Source organism: Carassius auratus, chromosome 50 (assembly GCF_003368295.1).
Source record: "Carassius auratus strain Wakin chromosome 50, ASM336829v1, whole genome shotgun sequence".
Taxonomy (NCBI): domain Eukaryota; kingdom Metazoa; phylum Chordata; class Actinopteri; order Cypriniformes; family Cyprinidae; genus Carassius; species Carassius auratus.
In genome coordinates this window covers 3,584,115-3,606,275 of record NC_039292.1, presented here as the reverse complement: position 1 = coordinate 3,606,275, position 22,161 = coordinate 3,584,115, and the positions used below count along the sequence as shown (strand labels likewise).

The window sequence follows — 22,161 nt, the reverse complement described above, 5'->3', positions numbered from 1 at the left end:
GCTGAGGATGTGTTTGTGTGTTCTTAGCCACTGCGGGTCATAAGCTCCTCCAGGGCTTTCTCTTTATGGTTCTCATGCACCAGTAAAACTTCTTTAATAGTGCTCTGCTGGAAAACCCATCTCACAGAACTGAGCCAGCAGAAACAGAAACTCTGAAGCCTGAGAGAAACACAAAAACATCAAGAAACTTACATTAGAACTGTTAAGTCTATTTCTTGAGCTGAATGTTGATTGGATGTGTGTTAAATTCTAAATAGATGGTTTGTTTTGTGAGGGACGTTTAGTGCTAAATTATGATTTGAGGGACATTTTGGGCACTGGTTGAGTGTTTGAAGCATCAAATGCTGATTTGGGGGAGTTTCGTGTACTGAATACCGATTAAGTGTCTGGCTTGCTAAATGCTGATTTGAGGAATGTTTTGTCCATTAAATGGTGCTGATTTGAGAGGTGTGGATGCTGATTGGTTGAGTGTTTGATGTGCTAAAAGCTGATTTGAGGGGGGGTTTAATGCACTGGATACCAATTGGTTTAGTGCTTGGAGCCATAATGATCATTTAGTGTGTTTTTTTGTGAAATGAATGCTGATTGGTTGAGTGTTTGGAGCATTAAATGCTGATTGAGGAATGTTTCATGATTGGTAGGGCGTCTCACCTTGGTCTCACAGTTCTGAAACATCTCCAAAGCTTCTTCCACCTGAGTCCTCTCATAACCCAGCTGACACAGACGGTCACATGACACCAGGTAACTCAAAATCTGGAGAAGATCCAGAAAGAATGAGAGAGAGATTGTGTATATTTATATGTGTGTTTGCATGTAGTGTGTGTGTAACCTGATCTGGACTCTTGGGTCCTGTCCTCTGCAGTGCTAGTATGGCAGTGTGCAGTGTGTATCCATGTTGTGTAACAGCTTCAAGAAGATCCCTTTCTTCCTGACTCAAAGCACACAGAAGATCTGCTGAAGCATCCTGTAGTCCTGTGGACGTCCGCGGACGTACACCCTTAAACACAGGAACAGCTTATCAATAATCCTAAATAAGACCTATAAATAAGATCTATGGATCTACAGTGTATATGTGTTATTTTTGAAGAGTGTTTCTGAGTCCTGGCGGCGGGCAGTGGTCCTGCGGACGAGGGTCTCTGCTGTAGAAGGGTGTGTGAGTTCCGTTGCCCGCCGGTTCTTGTTACTTTGGGCTTCCTGCGGGGGGCTCTGGAGCCGCGAGGGCTGCCCTGGGGTGTCTGGCTGAGGGCAGGGGGGACAGGCTTACATATGTCTTTTACAGAGGAGGCGGAGCTTGGTCGGGCCTTGTGGAGAGTGCTGGAAGGGACAGGGGGAGGGGTGGAGCCTCGCTGGGTGTGATGTGTTGAAATCTGCAGGGACTGTGGACCAGAACTCTTCTGTCTTTCTTTGCCACAAACAGCATCGTCCTCAAATGAGCTCTCGTAGTCTATATCGGCGATGAGGAACTGAACTGCCCGTAGTGGGCGGAGCTTACGTGAGTCAGCAGCACTGAGGCTTAAACTGCGGGGGCGTGGGCCCAGTTCCCATAGTTCTGCACTTCTGAGGTGCACCCTGCGGCTCTGCTGTGGGTTGCTGAACATCAGCCAATACGGCGGGCAAGTGGGACACACACTCTGAAGCGTTGTTTTGGCTTTCCTGTTCTTCCACTGCTGTTCTTCCCATGCAGCCATGATATTTTTCTCTAGAGTGAACGAATACTGCAGAACAGGTCAACATGTGAACACTGTTATATATAAAAATACATATACATGAAAATTTCAAAGGTATATGATGAATATAAGCAAACTCATAATAATATATATTAGATGAGTTTATGGTTCTATTCTGACCTTTGTATCCCACAGAGTTTGAACACAGTCTGGGATCTTAAGTTCAGGAGCTGTGACCAGCTCTTTCTGACCCAACAGAGCAACATTAAATGGAACCTCATCCAGGCTGCACATTCTGCTGACATGCACAGACAATTTAAGTTAGTTAGTACTATTTCTGTAAATTAGCTCTGTAGTTAATATCTGTACACACAATAATATCTGTGTAAATGTATTTCTGTTGTTTATATCTCTGTAGATGGCACATTCCATCCACATCGGTGTCACATGACGTTATTTTAGTATTATTTATATATTATTAGTTTTTATTTTGAGTTTTCGTAAATTTTTATTAATCTTGTTTTGTGCCTTTGTCTTTTTTTTTTTTTTTTGTTCAAACTTCGTTCTCTACTTAAATTCATATTCATTTGGATGAAGTTTTCACTTGATATTTATAATTTAATTTCAGCATTATTTCAATTAACAAACGTGTAGCCTATTAATAGTTTTGCTTACAATAATAACCCTGGCATAAACATCCTAAGTGTTCTTCTTTTAGTTTTTTTTACAATACATATGTTTGATGAACTATTATGGAATCAAAATTTACCAAGCTTTAAACCTATTAAACGAATGCATCTCAAAGGCCTTGATTTTATGGAATGTGCAATTTAAATCACAATACTATGAATCACTTCATTGAAGAAAATAAATAAATAAATAATAATAATAATAAATATATATCAAATTACATACGTAATACATAACTACATGATATTTATACATTAATTACATATGTAATTTGACCATTTCCAATTACATTTAAACATTTTGCTGTGCATAAGCATATTGCATGCATTTAAGTATAACTAAATCTATTTTTCTATAGAAAAGTATAGATTACAGGTCATTAAGGTTTCTTACCTGTAGTTTTTGGTGGTGTATCTGCGCTTATCTGAACTATATGCGTACAGTTCCTTGGATGCACAGTGACAGTGTATAGTAATCAGCTTCACGTGTGCATAATAAGAAGGATAATGTCCCCATGTGAATCAACACAGGCTTACACACACACACACAAACAAACAAGCACTATCAGGCTTATACAGTGACTCACACAATAATCCTTTCATATCCTGTTGAAACGAACACACACATAATAATGTTCCTTTCCATTTCTCACATGAGTGTAAGGTGCTGAATAGAATAAAAGGTTTTAAACTCCTAGAGATACCATGAACCGTGATGCTGCCCGTGCAATACTACGTAATCAGATGCATGAACCTTCTCAGTGCGTTATTGCTATTAGTTTGAAGGTGTAGTGTCTGTTTACTCGCTGTGAATCTGAAAAAGGCTGAGACATCAGGAAATGGCACAGCAGGCGCTATCAGACATAACACAGTGTCAGGCCATCTTGCATAAGCAGTGATGATTTGTGTGGTTTATGGCGCCCCATAGAGGCCCTAAACTACAACACCAGGATTATTTGTTGTCTCCAGTGCTTTAAAACACTCAAACAAGTCTTGTTTTAAAAACATATTCATAATTTTATTATGAGCAGTTAACTCAGTTAGCTAAACACCTTGGGATATGCAGTTGTAGGTAAAAGCAGTTTTGTGAAATCATCACTGGCAATAAACATTTTGTAAATAACAGACAATCAGTTGAAATGATGTGAAAGAAACTGATCAATTGATGGTGGATGAGTAAAAACACATGATCTTCAGATTACAGACATCTGCTGACACTTTCACTCTCTCTCTCAAGTTCTTTCTGCAACGCAGAATCGTGCCTGTAATGCTAAAATGAATTTAAACCTCACTCAAATTATTATATACAAACACAATTCAATACAACATATTGCTATGATGTGACCCACAAACATTAAGTGTGACACGCACCGCAATTTTTCCTCACACACACACACACACACACACACACAATATTCCTGTTTCTTTCTAATAGAATTGATAGAACTGTAGCTGCTGCTTCGGAAATGGAAGATGTGAGCAAACCAGTGGTCCCGCCCTAGTTTGTGATTGACAGATACTCTCTGACCTCACACGAACCCTTTCTCAGCACTAACAATCAGTAAATCCCTTTCTGCAATCCCTTTCTTTTACCTGAATGTGTAAATGAAGTAACAATACAAATGGAAGGATGACAATATCTGCATCCCAATTTGCATACTATCCATACTATAAAGTATGCAAATCATAGTATGTCAAAAAATATTATATCTAAAGGTGGGATGCAGCTTGTGTGGGTCTCACACTTCACTCTGAAGTCCATCTCTATATTGCCATTGCCTGAAACACACACTCATGCCTCAAAATAACACTACAACAAGGACAAAACGCTGAAGAATGTACCGTCCCTGGTCCAAACTAATGCTTCACATACAACAATCAAATATCTGGGAGTCTGATCCCAAAGCTTGCATTCTCATCAGTTATGTGCCAAACAGGAACAGGAAGATAAAGAATAATCGCATGCTTAGAATATCAAGTGCATTAAATGTGTCTAAAATACTGTCACAAATGGTTTTTAATAATTGCACATACATCAGGTCAGGGTAATATTTATCCCGATATGTCTCAAAAGCAGTTCAGAGCCTTTACTGCAAGTGTAAACGCTATAATCAGAATCTGGAGTGACTCTAGTTTGATTAGACCGAGTTTGGTGCCAATTCCTCTGATTGGAAATGCGCCTGTGTACTTTGAAGAACCAAAGTACTGCTGAAGAACCAAACTGCATTTGTTTTAGGTACATAAGGACACTTTCTTTAAGAGGGAGAGTAATAAAATCTTCTCTTCGACTATGTAAAAATATGTTTTGTTCTTTGTGGTTCAGAGTGTTTAGTCTTTGGTAAACTTTACAGTGCTCTTGTGGTGGTAGAAAAATATCCAATCTGTACTCTCGAGCTAATCTGTACGATATATCAGGATCTGATAAACCTTTGAGTGAAATGACTGATGAAAGATGATGTTTTGCCTCTTTCCATAAATCTCTCTCTCTCTCTCTCTATATATATATATATACATACACACACACTTATAAAGTAAGGCATGTTAGACTAAAATTCATTCTTTCAGTGACTTAACAATCACTCAAGAAGCCTTAATTTGATGCCCATTACACAAACTCTAATATGTGAAGATTATATGTGACCCTGGACCACAAAACCAGTCATAAGGGTCAATTTCTCAAAATTGAGATTTATGTCATCTGAAAGTCACCTTTAAATTACTAATCAAAAATTAAGTTTTGCTATATTTACGGTAGGAAATGTACAAAATATCTTCATGGAACATGATCTTTACTTAATATCCTAATGATTTTTGGCATAAAAGAAAAATCTAAAATTTTTACCCATACAATGCTTTTTTGGCAATTGCTAAAAATTTACCCCAGCGACTTGAGACTGGTTTTGTGCTCCAGGGTCACATATAAAAGTTATCAAACTGTTTCATGAGTTACTGGAATCATAAATCATGATGCAGCTGATGTTGAATCAGTGGTATCCTGCTTGATATACACGAGTCCATAAAGCAGAAAAAAATCAGAACTAAACACACCAGCAGAAAACCTACAACACGCTCACACATACACATACGTCATGCAGTTTAAATTGTTTATAAAAGCAGCTCTATAAATGTGCCATTATTTGTGGAGTTAAATATGACTTCACTTCGTCACTTTTCATCCTGTAAACAGTTCGTTCGGACTCACTGCATGGTACATTCACGAACAAAGTCAAACGTCTGTACAGCGCATATGTCTAGACGTCCCAGCTTCATTGGTGTGATCGGCTGCGATCAGATAAGCACACCCTGTGGCTGCTGCAGGATCTTGATCACTCTGCTGAGAGATTCGTTGGAGGCGAAGGCCAGATACTGACAGCACAACCAGTCCTCCAGACTCACACTGCAGCCAGTGTCCAAAGAACGCTCTGCGAACTTGATCATCATAAGCGTTCGCTTCAGGTCCAGCCAGTTCTGGAGGACAGTGTGGCGTTGGACTGTCCCGGAGGGGGGGTTCAGTGAATTGAACAGATCCTCTCGGGGGCCCCACAGCAGACACTGCAAACATGCACGGGCGTCTGTCATCTGGATGCGCTCGGAAGGGTTGGGATTGAGTAGCAACGTGGCAAGCTGTTGAAGGCCGTTGGAGTACAGGGACCGCAGGGGCAGCTGGGGCAAGTCAGAGCTGCAGTATTCCCTCTCCTTTAGCTCTGGACTTTCCTCGAATGGGTTCGGTCGATGCAGCATCTCATAGATCAGTATGCCTGTCTGGAATTCATCGCACTTGCGGTATTGAGTGGCAGTGAGGAGCTCAGGTGCCAGACGGGACTGGTCTCGGAGCGAAGCGGGTTCCCGCACCACATTCTTGAGTTTGGCCTGAGAGAAGTTGCTGATGATGAGGCGGGCAGGGCAAGCAGAAGCTGCGGCGGAGGAAGGTCCAGATGCAGCGTTGTTGTTTGGTTCCGTGAGCTCCAGGTTCCAAGGGTTCCCGGGCTTGCAGTGCACCAGGAGGAGGTTCTCAAGCCGCAGGTCACAGTGCGTGACGTGGTAGGGTTTCATGTGCTCTAGTCCCGCACACAGCTGCAGCAGCAGCAGACACACCTGGCGTTCATACAGCTCAGGGTTTCGCGAATGCCTCTCCACACCCTCCCGTACGAAATCCGCCACCGTCTGGAACGGCACCTCTCGAGTGATCACCACAACACGGCTACAGAGTTTCCAGCCCGGACCAGCCGCATCTCTCTCATCCTCCTTTCCTTTTCCCTCTTCTCTTCCTTCCGTACCGCCTTGCTTGTCTTCTCCATCCTCCTCTTGCTCCCAGGGCAGCAGGCGGGCCGGAACATCTGCCAGGAAGTGCCCACAGTCCTGCTGGATGTTGAAGTGAACAGCGATACTCTGCCGAACTGCTAGGCTGTGAAAAAACTGCTGCTGATTCTCCTTCACCACACCCCGACAGATCTGAGATCAGACAGAAAGAGAATGTTATTCTCTGCAAATACATGCAAGTCTGAGCTGACTACCTAGGCAACATTTAGGAACGCGGCCAATGAAAAGGGCGGGAAAATACGAGTAATGCTTGCTCTTCATAGTCAGAAAGTTACTTTAAGGTTGATAAGGGGTTTAATCCTAATTGATATGAGCAATGATAATAAGAACTATCGATAAAAGCCTTGAAGGCAGCATAATAAATAGAGCTTGGAAAGATAGATAACTCAGTATTGGCAAGAAAGCACCGAATGTAGCCTTTGTGGATAATTTCATAATGCATGAGACAATCTCTGTCTGTGATAAGTAACAAGCCATTCGCTTAACAACATGCTGCCAACAGACTTCATCAGAATCAACTGTTAGTCCAATCACTCTTGCTGTTCTTGAAAGAAGCAATAATTGCAAGTTCAAAAACATTATGGAGACAGCTAAATGTGTGTAAAATATGTGTAAGACTGAACTTTCACCTTAACGGCGTAGTTTATCAGAGGCTCTTTAGCGAAAGATGCAGTGTAGTACACAGCATCTCCTGCCTCGCAGCAGGGTTTTCCTGCAGTCAGACGGAAATGAGACCAGCTGTCTGTACCAAAGCGTAGATGATCTTTTTGCCCGGCCATAAATCGATCTTCACATTTGGCTGCCAACTTGCGAAGGGTATCCGTGTGCAGGCCTCGGATCCTCCCGACCACTTCCTCCCAGCTCTCCATGCCTTTGTATGGCACTTGTTTCTGGGATTTAGCGGGTCTCCCAGTCCCTTGTGCATGGGCTGTCAGACTCTCTGTACTTCGGTAGCCTCGGCGGTCGCATGCCAGCATGGAGCTGCTATTAGTTAGGCAAGACAGGCTCTGCCCACCCACGGGACGCTCCAGGGAGTCTCCAGATTCGTCAGGATGTCGTGCCTCTGAGCTGACCGAGGAGCTCTGACTGGCAGTATCCCATGTGGATTCGAGATCGTAGAGTGGATTGGCAACACTCAGACTAGTCCCGCCTGGTTTGACCTCTCCTTTGGGTCGAGGGGCAGAGAGTTCTCTACCTAAAACTGATGGCTCTGTTTGAGCACGTGGGACTGACTTTTTAGGCAGGGGTGGAGGGGTGGATTTAGTCGTGGGTTCGATGGCCTCTGGATCAGAGGTTAAAGTGTCATCAGATGCTTTAGGATGTCTGGGATGTTTTACAGGGATCATGTTGGCCCTGGACTGACCTGTAGAGTGAGAGATGAGGAATTTCAGAGAGGATTAGGGCTCTGGAACAGTTCAGGGGAACACATGAAATATTAACCAGAACATAACTTATGCATTATTGGAATTCCATTACATATTGTTTCAGTGCAGGATGAACAGTGTTAAAGCAATTCACACACGGTCCATCCGCAGGGACGTGGGATACAAGTTAGGAATTATTTAACAGTGTGAAACCTCATCTAACAATCCTGACTAATCTGCTTTAATCTCCCAATAATCTCAGACTGGGGCTTCTTCTGAGGCCCTTTCCCCAGGACAGGGATTTTTGTAGGTCACGTCTATAAAACGATCAAAGAGTCAGCGGGACAAAATTAGAGCCAGTACTTTAACCCCTTGGAGACCCATGCTGCTACTCAGTTCAGAGGTTCATCAGCCATAGTCATCACTGTTCCAACACTATATGGTTAGATATCGGAGGTCAACTCTGCATCATTCATTATAAGGAGGGAAGGGTGTAACCATCAGAACCTCACTCTCTCGGGACAGGTGAAAATGTATTTTATCTCATATCCTGTGTGATGCCATACAGCTCAATATAGAAGGACCAAGTCTGATAATCTGTCAGTCTCTCAGAACTGTGGCCATTAAAGTCCCCAACAAACTGAACCCCTGATTTCCACACAGAGACTACTGCCCGCTTGGGAACATTTGAATGCAATTTGTCGTCTATTTCAATAAACCTCACATGTGGAAAACAAACACTGTTTGAAATCTTATTTGACGTTATTCGAAGGGTACTTTCCATTATTATTAGTTTAAAATCAATATTAGAAAGCAGATTATTTTTGGATGTATCTTTTCCAGTTTTAACAGTATATTATATCTTTATATCAGGTTGCAAACATTAATATTTTATGTACATTGTAAAGTTTTAATGTCTGAAGCATTTTAAATTCAAGATCTTTTAGGAGCTTTATTGTGTACATTAAAAAATCATAACTGATGACATATCAGTTATCATCCATAACATAAATATGATTTGTCATGCCATCCAAAAGTTAGAAAACTCATTAGTGGTCACTAGTCATCTAAGATTTTTGACCCCACTGTATATAATAATATATAATAAATATAATGTGTGCTGCTGCAATTTACATTTCCTGCTAGTAAAATTACTTCAACTACTCTGCCCCTCAATTCATTCAAATGAAAACAAAAGCCAAAAAAAAAAGAGACATATCCACACCTCCTTTCACTGCATAAACATCAGAGAGACTCAATCAGCTAAATGGCTTCAAATTGAGCGATTGAGAGAAGTTATCTTATTTATGGGTCTAGAAATGCTCTTGCACAGACTGCTGCCATGACAACCTAAATATGTTATGTCCAAAAAAATGGACCAAACAAAAGCACAAAGTGACCCATCAAACGTGTGTGTTGTACTTACCAAGGTTGGTGTATGTGGCCCTGCAGCTGCTGGATGTAGGAGATTGAGAGTTGGTGTAAGTGATTCCCTCTTCCTCTCGCTCTGCGTGCTTGCTGCTGTTTGAGGCGGGCGATGCTGGGGGCGGACAGGAGGCAGGCGGCTCGCGCAGGGGCGACAGCTCCAGTTTAGCAGGAAGAGAGGTAGCTGTGGAGATCTCAGTATCCTGAACTGGAAGCTGACTGCATCAAAGAGAGACAAACAAGGGTTGAGAATTATTTCTACCCAACGTTTTCTAACCTGAATTGCAAGGATTTAGAAACTGAGGATGCAGATTATTTTACAAAGTTAAATTTAAGAGTTTAATTCTCTCTTTTTAAAAGGGAAAGTTCACTGAAAAAGGAAAATGTTATTTTGCTCCAAATCCTTACGACTTACTTTTTATTTTCCTTTTTTATGTGGAACACAACAGAAGATGTTTTCAAATAGTGCTGGCCACTCTTTTACATGCAACTACAATGAAAGAAAACGCAAAAAAAATGGATGCAAAAGCATAATAAAGTATCCAAAGAAATCCTTATGACTCAATATTATAAGAAGCCATATAATAACTTTATGTGATAAACAGACCAAAACGATAGCCTAGTTGCTATTCTGAACTGGAGATCCTTTACACAAAATAGTTGATCTAGTACACAAAAACTCTTTGACTCAAAAATTAGTTTGCAGCAGTCAAGATTATCAGTAAATATCAGTCAAAAAAACTTGAGAGTTCGCTGTAAATTTAGCTTTGTAAAATAAACCGTACCCTCAGTTTTTTAATTCTTGCTAGTTGCTTCTTAGGTTAGAAATCTGTGAATAATAATTTTCTGACCAAGAGCTATATAACGGACCACTTAGATAATACTTTCATGGTGCCTTTTTTGAAGCCTGAAATCTTACATCACAACCAAACTCGACTAATCAAACAGAAAATACTGTTCTTTGATTAGATTCCAGTCCATCCCTATATCCCAGCGTCAACACTACTCTCCTAAACAACCCATCCTGGAACGCTAAATGGGAGGAATCTTCTGCAGGCAGAGCATGTCTGGACATATAAAAACATTCTGTTCCATTAAGTTATGACACGCTCAAAAATCTTTAACACAGAAGGTACTCTTAAATAAAGAGAAGATTCCTAATGCCTCCAATGAAAATCCAGTGCAATATTTTTTTTGTAAACACAAGGGAAGATATCACCACAAAAAGGTGTTTTTTAAATGATAGAGTATCTGGATATCTCAAGTATCTCCTTCTCTTATCTTGAAAGATAACACGGTGCAAACACACACACACACAAACTGGAACGAATATCTAGCTGAGAGCTTCAGTTTCAGTGTTGGTCTGTTTAAAGGAATTTGAGGAAGTAATGCTTACCCACCATACTGGCTCACACAGTCACCCATTCGATAAAGTCAAAGACAGTAAATGTTCCAATCAGAAATAGGAATTCCTTGCTTTCAAAGACTTAGACAAATCTCTCTTGGATTCTGTCTTTTTCCTACTCCTCCTCTCTCTGTTGTAACATTTGGTATGACTGTTTCTTCCTCCACTTGATTAACCCTTGACAGACATCTACCTGTGGTTGTTCATCAGCTACTGTGACATATCAGGATCAAAGGTCCAAAATCACACACACATATGACTAACTACATAGGAAGTGGTTTACTGTAGTTAGGAAATCACCTAGCTAAAAAAAGATAACTAATACTGATTCTACTTTTTATACTAATGCTACTACTACTACTACTACTAAAACTAATCATTAAATTATCTGTATGCAGCATATATTAAAACATTTCAAACATTACTTGTTAATCAAACAGTTTTACCATTAAGCTATTCCAATAATTAAATAAATCTATAAAAACAACAACAAAAAACATAAGTTAAACTTTTGTATTTATTTTGTATTTGATATTATAAACCTTAATCCGAATATCTTACCATTATAAAAACATTTCCATTTTATAATTACTATAAAAGGTATAGGTTGTATAGAACCCAAACAAACTATAAAATTATGCTGTTCTGTAATTTCAATTCACTATGACTGAATAAAATGCTATTAGATACAACAGGATAATGTGAAGCTTTTTGATAAGGCATTACAAAAAGCTCCCCTTAGGGGTACAAATTTATCACTAGGGTTTTCTCAAAAAGTTCTTCTGGGATTAATATAAAGGCCATGCATAAAAAATACACACTGAGACAGAGAGAGTGTAGATTGACAGAAAAACAGCTTACTTCATGACTTTGCTGATGAGGAGACTGGCTCTGCTCTTGGGTGGAGTTGACAGGCTGGAAGCTCCAACTTCTGATGTGACACCTTCTTTGTGTTCTTCAACCCGAAGCTCTGCCTCCTCTCCACCTGTGACACTCTCTGATTTGTAGGTGAATATGATCGTGGGTTTCTGGTGAGGGTCATCCGTCTTGGACTCTGAAAACCAGTGCTGTCTCTGTACAGGCGGAGGAGGCAGTACAGTGATGACAGTCCCATCCAATCCAAGCAGCTTCCCTTTTTCCTTCTCTCGTTCCATTTTCTCTTTCTGTTCATCCTCATCCTTCCGCCGGCGGAAGAAACTCTTGAAGGATATCCAGCGCTTAGGCTTGTTACCATCAGTTGAACGCCTTCCCTCCGCACCAGGACTGCTCTCTCCGTCAGTAGATTTGGCCCCAGCTGGTTTGGTCCAGTTGCTGAAATGCCTCTGGAGCAGGTTACTTGTGTGGTAAGGAGAGGAGCTAGACCGGGCTGGGGGAAATGGGGCACTAGGTTCAGATTTGGGGCTTGTGGGTGGTACAGCAGCAGAGGCACTCTGAGATTTGGGAAGGACTTTAGGTGGTGTGTCTTTTTGAGGTTCTGCAGAACAGTGGAGTGATTTAGGTCTGTTAAGAGCATCTCTGGAAGCATCTGGTGGCAGTGAGTAAAGTTCCTCAACACCGCATGTCTTATTCTGGCCAGTGGGGGAGTCTGGAGGAGAAGGTGGCGGCTGAATGGAGGCCACAATTTGAGACAGAACAGCACTTGCTTTTTCCCTCTGACCTGAACGTCCATTCGATGTGACCTGGTAATCTTTGAAGCCCTCTTCTGGTTGCTCACTGCTGGGGTTACAAATACGATCCAGACTGCTGTGTGCCAAAACAGCAGGGCCAGGGCTCATGTTGCCTGCAGGAAGGATGGAGACAATTGTCGTAGTCCTGGATTTGCCATTGTTTACAACCTGTCCGGATACTGTGGTGGTCCTCAGATCCCAAGGAGCAGTTACATCTGTTGTGTGCTTCATCTGAGATGATGTCTGCTCAGACGGCGAGGGCTGGGAACTTCCAGAAGATCCAATCTCCTCATATGTGTTGCTGGCCACTCGCTCTCCGGCCCCAGGCTTGGAATGTGGCACCTCACCATTGAGCCCCAGGAAACTCTTGTAAACAGCTAGGTTATCGTATGCACAGGGATTAATCACTATGGGAACTTTCACTGGCTTTTTGGAGCTGAGTGCATATGCAGGCTCATCACGGATGATGATGGGAAACGGGGGCATGCCGGCATTGTTGTAGCTGTTAAATTTGATCTCAGACAAGTTAGAAGATTTACTTGGGACTGAGCCAAAGCCTGCAGTTGGAGATGTGGGAGCTGATTTGTGATTGATTAGTCTTGGGGCGGCACTGCCATTTGTTAAATCAACTTTCGGGATCTTCTGTCGAGGGCTGGTGCAAGACGTCCACACTTCTTGGTAACGGATGCTGCCAGGTTTTGTGCGGAAACCACTGGGCCTTCCAGAGGCAGGACTCGTAGGAGACTGAGGCATCATCAGAGACAATGAAATGGATGGAGATGCCACATGTGCAACAGGAGATCTGAGAGACTGAGGCGTAGTGGGTGAGACAGGACAGGGATCAGCAGAAGGGCAAAGCACAACATTAGGCCCACTTGACTTTGGAGTGCTTTCACTCAAGTGAGTGTGCTCATCTTTAGTGGCCATTGAGGCAGACACATCCACCACTGTATAAGGCTTACAGATAGGAGCCTTCTCGAGATTCACTACGCGATAAGGCTTGGCCTGCTCCTCGGTTGGGCTGAAGCTGATTGTGATTGGCTGGCCTGGAAGAGCTTGTGGGAGAGCACCACCCCGTCTCTTACTGTCATCCTGTTCTTCCAGACGGATGGCTAGAACAGCTTTGTGCGTTTCATTGGGTTTTGGTGAACTCAGCCCTTTGACGGAAGGCTCTTTGCTAGGTGGGAAAGGAAGATTATTTATCTGGTCACCAGTGCCCCTACTGCTGCCAGAGCAGGATTCTTCAGGCAGAGAAATCAAGGACTCGGGCGAGGTGGTGGAATCAGAAATGGACAGAGAGCCACAACCCTGGTGGTCCGAGGTGTATGACAGAAGAGCAGGAGCTCCATTTGAGTCAACAGATGGGTATCCATTCAGAATCTCATCGTAACTGTCATCGTAATCCACTGCACAGAACCGTTGCAGTGAACGGTTGCGTATAGGCACTGTATTCCACTTCTTGCTTACAGCGAAGGGAACTGGGGACAGGGTGGCTGCACGGAAATTGGCAAACCGAGGTTGACCCCGCATCCGTATCCCCATTGCTAGCAACTCCTCATCGCTTTCATCCCAACTGTCATGCTCTCCATCATCCTCATCATCACTCTCATCCTCCTCATCGTCGCCATCACTGGAGAATTCCGGATAGCAGAAACGTCCTCCCTCAGAGCTGATGACCTCTGCACTGTCACTGAGGGAAACACGTTTCATTGCTCCTCTACCACTACTCCCAGCATGGAGACAGCTTGATGCTGGAAGGCCCCTCTCTAACGAGCGCTGGTATGAACTGCAGATCCGGCCAAAGAAGTCATCTCTACTTGAGCTTGGAGAAGGTCCCAGGCCAGCAATCTCTTTTAGCACATCCGTCAGTCCGTTGTTGTTGTTGCTTCTAGTTGGCTGTGGGGAAATTGCACCATATGCCTCTGTTTGCCCAACCAAATCCTCTCCTTGGTTGTTTGTCCCTGTGGTTCTCGAGCTATTCAGGCTGTTGTGGTTCCACACAGTGAATGGTGAGCTTTTAGTGACCTGTACTCCCTCTGTTGGCCTTGGCACATTTCCCTCTGAATCCAACCCTGCTGGGGAGCATGGCAGCATCATAGTAGGCTTTACTGCAATAGTAGGCTTCTTTGCAACAGGTGGGCGGACCTGCCCTGCACGGGATGAGGAAATGCTCCTCTGACTGTTTGTGAGTTTGGCACTGATGTTTGTCTTGCTCTCATTGGCAGCATTGGCTTGCTCTGGAGGCCGGTGCAGGCTCTTGGGCTTAAAGCAGTTTTTGCACTCCCCTGGTTTCCACACATGTTCAGTGAAGGTGTTGCATGCAGACATGACTGCAGGGCAGTGCTGCAGCGTCAGTGAACAGGGAATCCCTCCATCACACAAAAACTAAAGGCTGAATGTTGCTCCCACACACAGTTTACAAACTGTTCCTTCAGTACCTGCAAAAAAGAATTACAGAGTTATCCAGTGTTCTTTTGAAACTAAATGTAATCACTGTTTTCATCTCACATAAACAATCACTATAAGCTGCTGAATGAGTCACTCGTTACTCTTTGCCAGCAGGGGTCATGAATGTCTAGTTTCTCTCTTTTACACATGAACACAGGCTGCCAGACTCTCACAGATCTATTTTTGGATCACAACGCAGCACTGAGCAGTTGCAGGTAAACATCATGCCTTGTGACATACTGACACCACATACACAGACAGAGTCAAACATGTACACCTATACTTATACTGGGGGCCCCACAGATTTATACAGGTGATAAATTATACTTACTACATCCAAACCTTTAATTGTAATCCAGAACAAATCCTTCCCTACCATTTATAGACATTTTTGCGTGTTTAGACTTGAAGACATAACCGGTTCTATTTGTGAAAATTTTTTACAAGTGAGGGCCTTCCTAACAAGTCAGTTTAAAGAGGTTTTACTCTTTTTATGAGGCCATTCTCAGACACCTGGTCCTCACAAGTAGTGAAACAATTACACCTGTTGTATCGTCTCCTATGTCCAACATTTGAAACACTTCAAAAATTTCCCAAACTCCCATACACAAATATCTTTCCTTATCATAATCAGCTTGAAAAAAAAAAAAACTTACAGAGAGTTAACTTTTAGGGACTAGAGGGAAGGTACTGGGGCTCTGTTTTTCTTATACAGCAGAATGACCTAATCACTCATACACTCACTTATATCTGATACAGGAACATGAACAAAAAATATGAGTGCTCACAGGATTTTACACACTCTTAATTTGGGACCTGTTGCTCAACACTTGTTCAATGCAAAACTGTCAAATGAGGGTCACAGGGGTCAGATCATCGGTGTCATCAGGTCAGTATGTAGCGCACCACATATCTAAAAACCTTAGAAGAACACAACACACACAATATATAACAGATGGTCTACTGTTTCACCTGCTCAAGATCCTGATATAAATCATGGACAGGACCACTAGCTGCACAATACTGAAAAGGACTTTCACAATTATGACTTTATAATTCACTTAAAAAGTTAAGAGTTTAATTAAAAACAGTCCCAGTCAATCACTTCACAGGTAATCGAGTGTCTGTACCAGCCTTCTAGATTAAAAACAGAAAATCAGCATCGATAAATCATACTAAAACTAAGCTGAATATAGATTTACTGTCTAGAAATGTGGATCTGGACTAACTGTAACTAAAATGCTACAAAATCTATAGAAAATTAACTTTAAAGAAACACTTATTAATTTGAAATGGATTTAAAGAGCTAAATAAGGATTTAGGAACACATAAAACCCACTCTCATCTCACGCACAAACATGCACACATTTACTAACCCAGCTCTGTTTTTCTTTTTTCTTTGACCGCTGCAATACTGAGGGTTAACAGAGCTCCATCCCATTGTCATGCCTGTATGAGTGAGTGTGTGTCTAGGGGCAGATATATTTTTGAGCTCTCTTCTAAATCCATCTGTAGACTGAGAACAACATTCCATTGCACAACATGAGATTAAAGGGATTTTTCACCCAAAAATCAGTCCGAGAGCTTTCAGTCCCTCCATTGAAACTGTGTGTACGGTATACTGTCCATGACCAGAAAGGTAAGAAAAACATCAAGGTAGTCCATGTGACATCAGAGGGTCAGTTCGAATATTTTGAAGCATCGAAAAAACATTTTGGTCCAAAAATGGCAAAAACTACGACTTTATTCAGCATTGTCTTCTCTTTTTCTGTGTTCATCTTCAGTTCTCTCTTCACAGCAGTTCAGTCAATGTACTGTTTGAGTGCATGCATTACTCCGGGATTTTGCATTGTTTGAACTCAGAGGGAGTCTCAGCCAAGTTAAAAAAGTTAACATCTTAAGTCATTTGTGGATTAATGCGTATTGGAGAAGCGAACCATTTAAACCGATTCCGATTTGGTGAACTGGTTCAAAAAGATCCGGTTACATCGAATGATTCGTTCGCGAACCGGATATCACAAACTGCTTTGATTTGAACTCTCTCTCACAACAGACATGGAAGAGAAGACAATGCTAAATAAAGTAATAGTTTTTGCTATTTTTGGACCAAAATGTATTTTCGATGCTTCAAAATATTCTAACTGACCCTCTGATGTCACATGGACTACTTTGATGATGTTTTTCTTCCCTTTCTGGACATGGACAGTAGACCGTACACACAGCTTCAATGGAGGGACTGAGAGCTCTCGGACTAAATCTAAAATATCTTAAACTGTGTTCCCAAGATAAACAGAGGTCTCAAGGGTTTGGAACGACATGAGGGTGAGTTATTAATTACATCATTTAGATTTTTGGGTGAACTATCCCTTTAATGAGAGAGAGAGAGACAGACCGACACAACGAGAGACAGGAAGCAAAAGAGAGAGAGAGAGAGTGCTCTCAGGAGGATGCAGCAGCTAGTGCATTAAGGAAGCTCTTTAAGGCTTTCAGACAGATAGAGAAACATCTCTCCACCCTTCATTTCCCTCCTCAGAGTTCATGTCACTTCTCCTGTCTTCCTTCACGGTTCTTTTTTTCTGAATTTGATGACTCAAGTCTGTACTTTCTTGCTGTACAATGAACACATTGGATCTTTGATCATTCTGATCAGTTTTCTGGTCCTGACGCTCCTTAATTCTTTCCGGTTTTTGTTTTACGTGTCAGCAGTACTTAAACCACCAACTGATACTGTACCCAAAAGTTAGTAGAAAAGGTCTAAGCTAGAAAAGGCAGTCCTGTCTGAATAGGGCTGGACAATGTGTGCATAATAACACCAGATGTCCTCAGCACAAACTCAAACAGGCAGCGAACAGGCAGATGTGATTTTTTTCAGAGATGTGTTTCAGGACAGTGCCAGGAAATGTGTGGCACAGCTGTCTAGCTGGGGAACATGCTGCCACAGTCGCCATAGAAAAATTACAAAATCAGTGTGGTTTATTCATATAATGCTCCCCTGACAGCAGACAGAGGCAGGAACCAGGCACAATTTTGAAAAGAACCTGAAGGCTACTGCTTCTATAGGCCAGATCTTGAGATATCTTGAAAATTAGACAAGCAGTCTGTGGTGTTAAAGATCTGAAAGGTGAGACATTGTCGGTTTAAATAAGCTATTGATTCTTCGAACAAGGCACACAACGCCAAAGTACTACAGGAGACTAGATGTGCGAGTCACTTTGAATAAAATATGACACATTTTGACAAATATATGACAAAACCATAATGGGACTAAATCTCAGTTCATTCAGAAGTTTGTTGTTCTCTGGCTCCTTCACTGAGTTTCTCTTATGTTTCACATGCCTGAGTGATGACATCACTCCAACCACTCAGATTTAAACTCAACTCTCACACTCTTTCAAGAGCACTCAGTGACTGACACACCTTGGCAATATAAATCGCCATTGTCTAGTAGGACTGTGCAATTAATCGCATGCGATGGTCATGTGCATCTCGTCAGTAAAACCGGTTCCGCGATTAGTAGTAAATCTCTATCACCTGCTTCAGATGGAGCGGCATTTAATACACAGAGCAGTAGATAACGGACAAGCTACACAATATTACATTAATTATCACAGGCAATTCGATCTGCGATAACACGGTATTGCCTAACTGTCAGTGAAGTACAGCTCTGTGTAGTAAATACCGCTTCATCTGATGAAATGAGATAGTACAGATTGCTTGATAAAGAGTGAAACTCGGAAACACTCAGTCAGTGTTTGGCTAGTGAAAATATATCTGTGCTAAACTTATTAGCCTCCAACACACACACTGGCGAGTAAAATCTAAGAATTTATTAGCCAATGGCTAAGGTTAGACATCATTTAGTTGCCCAGAGTAAGATTTATTCGCATATGCGAGTGATTTACTTACAATGTTAATGAGATGTGTTGGGTGATCAGTGAGTAGGTATGGTGTCACAGCCAATATTTATCTAGAAGAGCTAGAACGGATAGAGTTACGGCAGAATAGGTATAGTGTTACAGATGTGGAGTTATAGCACCTAGATTAGATATAAAATTACCACAGACAGGACAGATATAGAATTACAGCAGTAACTAAAGAAAGTTTAGGGCTACAGAAGACTGAGCAGTTAAATAGTAACAGAAGCTAGAGCAATAGAGAAAGCAGAAAAAGCAGGTAAAGCTTCACAAAAAGAGCAGATATAGAGCAGATAAAGATTCAGCAGAGTTGAGTAAATGGAGATTTATAACCGCTAGAGTGGTTATAACGTTACAGCAGTAATAAGAACAGGTATAAAGCTACAGAAGTTTGCGCAGTTATGGAGTAAAACAAGCTAGAGCAATTGTAGTGTTACAGTAGATTTAGTATGTATAAAATTACGGTAAATAGAGCTGATATAGTTGTAGTAGCTAGAGTAGATATGTTACAGTAGATTGAGCAAGTACAGATTTATAGCAGCTAGAATATTTGTAGAGTTACAGCAGAGCAGGTAGAGGGTTACAGAAGACTGAGCAGGTACAGAGTAACAGAAGCTAGAGCAACTACAACTGATACAGTGTTACAATAGCTAGAGTAGATATAGGTGATACAGCAGATGGAGCATATACAGATTTACAGCAGCTAGAGCGGTTATAGAATTACAGCAGTAACTAGAGCGGCTATAGAGTAAAAGAAGCTCACGAAAATGAACAGTTACAGAAGACAGTTAGTATTACATCAGATTTTGTGATTCACAGCAGCTAGAACAGGTATAGAGTTACAGTGGCAAGAGAATGTGTAGAGTTAATGTAGATAGAGAAGTTATAGAAGTTATATAGAGTTGGAAAGGTGAAAAGGAGGTAGAAAGTTTTGGAGAGTATTTTTTTTTTTTACAATTACACAAGGAAGGAAACCTTGTGACTTTGACAAAAAAGCATATTCATAGGCACTATACACAGCCAATTACATCAACAGATGTAGAAAGAGAACCAAACAACCAATTATTTTTGATCCACAACCAATGCAGCAGTGTTGCTTGATAACAACAGGAAGCACGTTTACTGTGCTAGCAAAAGACAGATTGGAAACGACTCAACACCACTGGCAGGTCTTGCTGGGTTACCATGACAACCTAAAAGATCATGCACAAAGACCTGAAATGCAGGTTCCAAAATTACTCTTCTTCACAACTTGGAGCAGAAAATGTCTCAATGCTCTGAGCGATTACCACAGGATCATTAATCAGGATCATTCCACATTTCAACAAATATTTGACCTAGAGATGCTCCAAACCCCAGATCCAGCCTGACCTGATGAATCAAGTGGATTTTTCAGCTTCCTGAACACAGCTGCTACCTTTCTAGAATAATCAGCACCTGATAATACACGATTAATCTCCATCACTGTCTGCTTTGAAGCAGAAGAGCGCTCGTGGGCTTTTAAACATCAAATCCATAAACAAGCAACAGAGACACATTCAGGGAGAGAGTACTTACAACATGATCTCCCCCATGCTCCTAAACAAATTAGCTTGGGAAACCCAATTCGTGGGAAAGCTAAGAGGAAAAGACATTACGATAAGATCCATTATGACATTAGAAGCTTTTATTCGACTTGGGAGTCTCTCTGCCTGCATTTAAATTAATCCTCTGGTCTGGGATGTTACTCAGTGACCAGTTGGATCTTCAGGGTGATGTTCTTGGTCAGCAAAAACCATTATCTATCGGTGTCATGTAAAGTGCCATGACGAGCCTTTACGTTCCTTCAATCTGAACTGATGGCTGCTGGTGGTTGGCTCCCTGTTGTCTGATTTAATCCGTGCAGCGGAAAGTGCATATATTGCCCCCTTTAAAAAAAACGCATCATGGGATGTAAAGGTTTCAAAATATATATTGTGTGTGTGTGTATATATATATATATACACACATATATCTCATGCCTGGAAATACATATGTTTATATATGTGTATATATATACATATATCGCGCCTGGAAAAAACGGGCACGTCGCACCGTGTGCGCATCCCGTGCGCATCGTGACCGCGTCGCTTCCATTATGAGCGTGCATACCGCGCGCCTACATTGGAAATAACGAACTTGAGCGCGCAAAAGACGCGATATGTGAACGGCCCCTAAGAACTGCGGTCTTCTACAGTAGCTACTTCAAATATGCCGTGGAGAATCACAGAAAGTGACCAAATTCAAGAACATTGTTGCGGCATCTCTCAAGCAACGAATAAACACTGCTAACTTAGAGAATGCAGTGGAAACTCCTCTTCTCGCGTCTGCCCTAGACCCTTGGCACAAACATCTCAGGTTTCTCGATGAAAACATGAGAGAAGTAAGAAAAAAACTTTTTTGAACATTATTAGAACATTTTCCTTGATGCGAGTGGTGCAGATGCAGCTGCTGTCACCAATGATGAAGAGGATGCAATGCCCACTCGTCGGAAAAGGCTGAGCCAGTTCTTCAGCGATGATTACAGAGAGTCCAGCCGAGACGAATGGGAACAGTTCTTGCCAGATGAGGATCCCATTCAGTGGTGAAACGAAAACATGAAGCGCTTCACAAAACTTATTCAGTTAGCACACCGTTATTTGTGAGTCCCGCCAACGTCTGTGCTGTCAGAGCGCGTTTTCTCCGCGGCCGGGCTTACTGTTAACAGACTAAGGAGCCAACTTTCCTCCGATCATGTTTACATGCCTGTGTTTACATGCCGAGCCGAGCATGTAAAACAATTGAAAAAAAGATTTGCTGACAGTTTCAAAGTTAAGTGTAGGCTACATTCTACAATATCCTAATTGCTGCAGGCTGCTTTACGTTTTTACTTTTTTTTTCTTTGTTCACTTTTTTTTTGCTTCTAATCAGTACTTTTGTTTGTTTGCACGCATTGTTAAAGGTTTTCAGCTACAAAACATGATGTGTAATGTTCAAGCTTATTGTGTGTAAGCTTGTTCAAAATGACGGAAACAAAAAATGTTGCTGAAAAATAATGTCTGTCTCATTAAACTTATCAACAATCCGCCTTTTTTAATGTCTGTATATAGTTTTTCTTAATTATTTTTATTAGATTTTTAGTTATTTAAAATTTTTTTTAAAAATCCTCATCATCCCCTTTTCAGTTAATGTTTCTTTCAAGTAAACAACCTTCAATAAACATTCCTTATAGTTGTCTCTTTTCTAGGAAAACGATATTGATGAC

The 22,161-nt window shown here is 41.6% G+C and overlaps 1 protein-coding gene and 1 pseudogene across 1 annotated transcript in view; both read right to left on the bottom strand.

The window, feature by feature from the left end:
* Window positions 1–23: 23 nt before the first annotated feature.
* On the bottom strand, window positions 24–2,164 carry LOC113066381 (ubiquitin-associated protein 1-like; annotated as a pseudogene).
* A 1,108-nt stretch (window positions 2,165–3,272) lies between these two features.
* Window positions 3,273–22,161, bottom strand: part of LOC113066675 (inactive tyrosine-protein kinase PEAK1-like) — a 32,634-nt gene continuing 13,745 nt past the window's right edge. Inside the window, exons 2-5 of the mRNA XM_026238626.1 lie at window positions 11,732–14,975; window positions 9,467–9,684; window positions 7,306–8,039; window positions 3,273–6,808 (exon numbers count right to left, since the gene is read on the bottom strand). Coding sequence (XP_026094411.1) covers window positions 5,645–6,808; window positions 7,306–8,039; window positions 9,467–9,684; window positions 11,732–14,865 — 5,250 coding nt within the window. The 5' untranslated portion in view covers window positions 14,866–14,975 and the 3' untranslated portion in view covers window positions 3,273–5,644. The remainder of the gene's footprint in view (window positions 6,809–7,305; window positions 8,040–9,466; window positions 9,685–11,731; window positions 14,976–22,161) is intronic.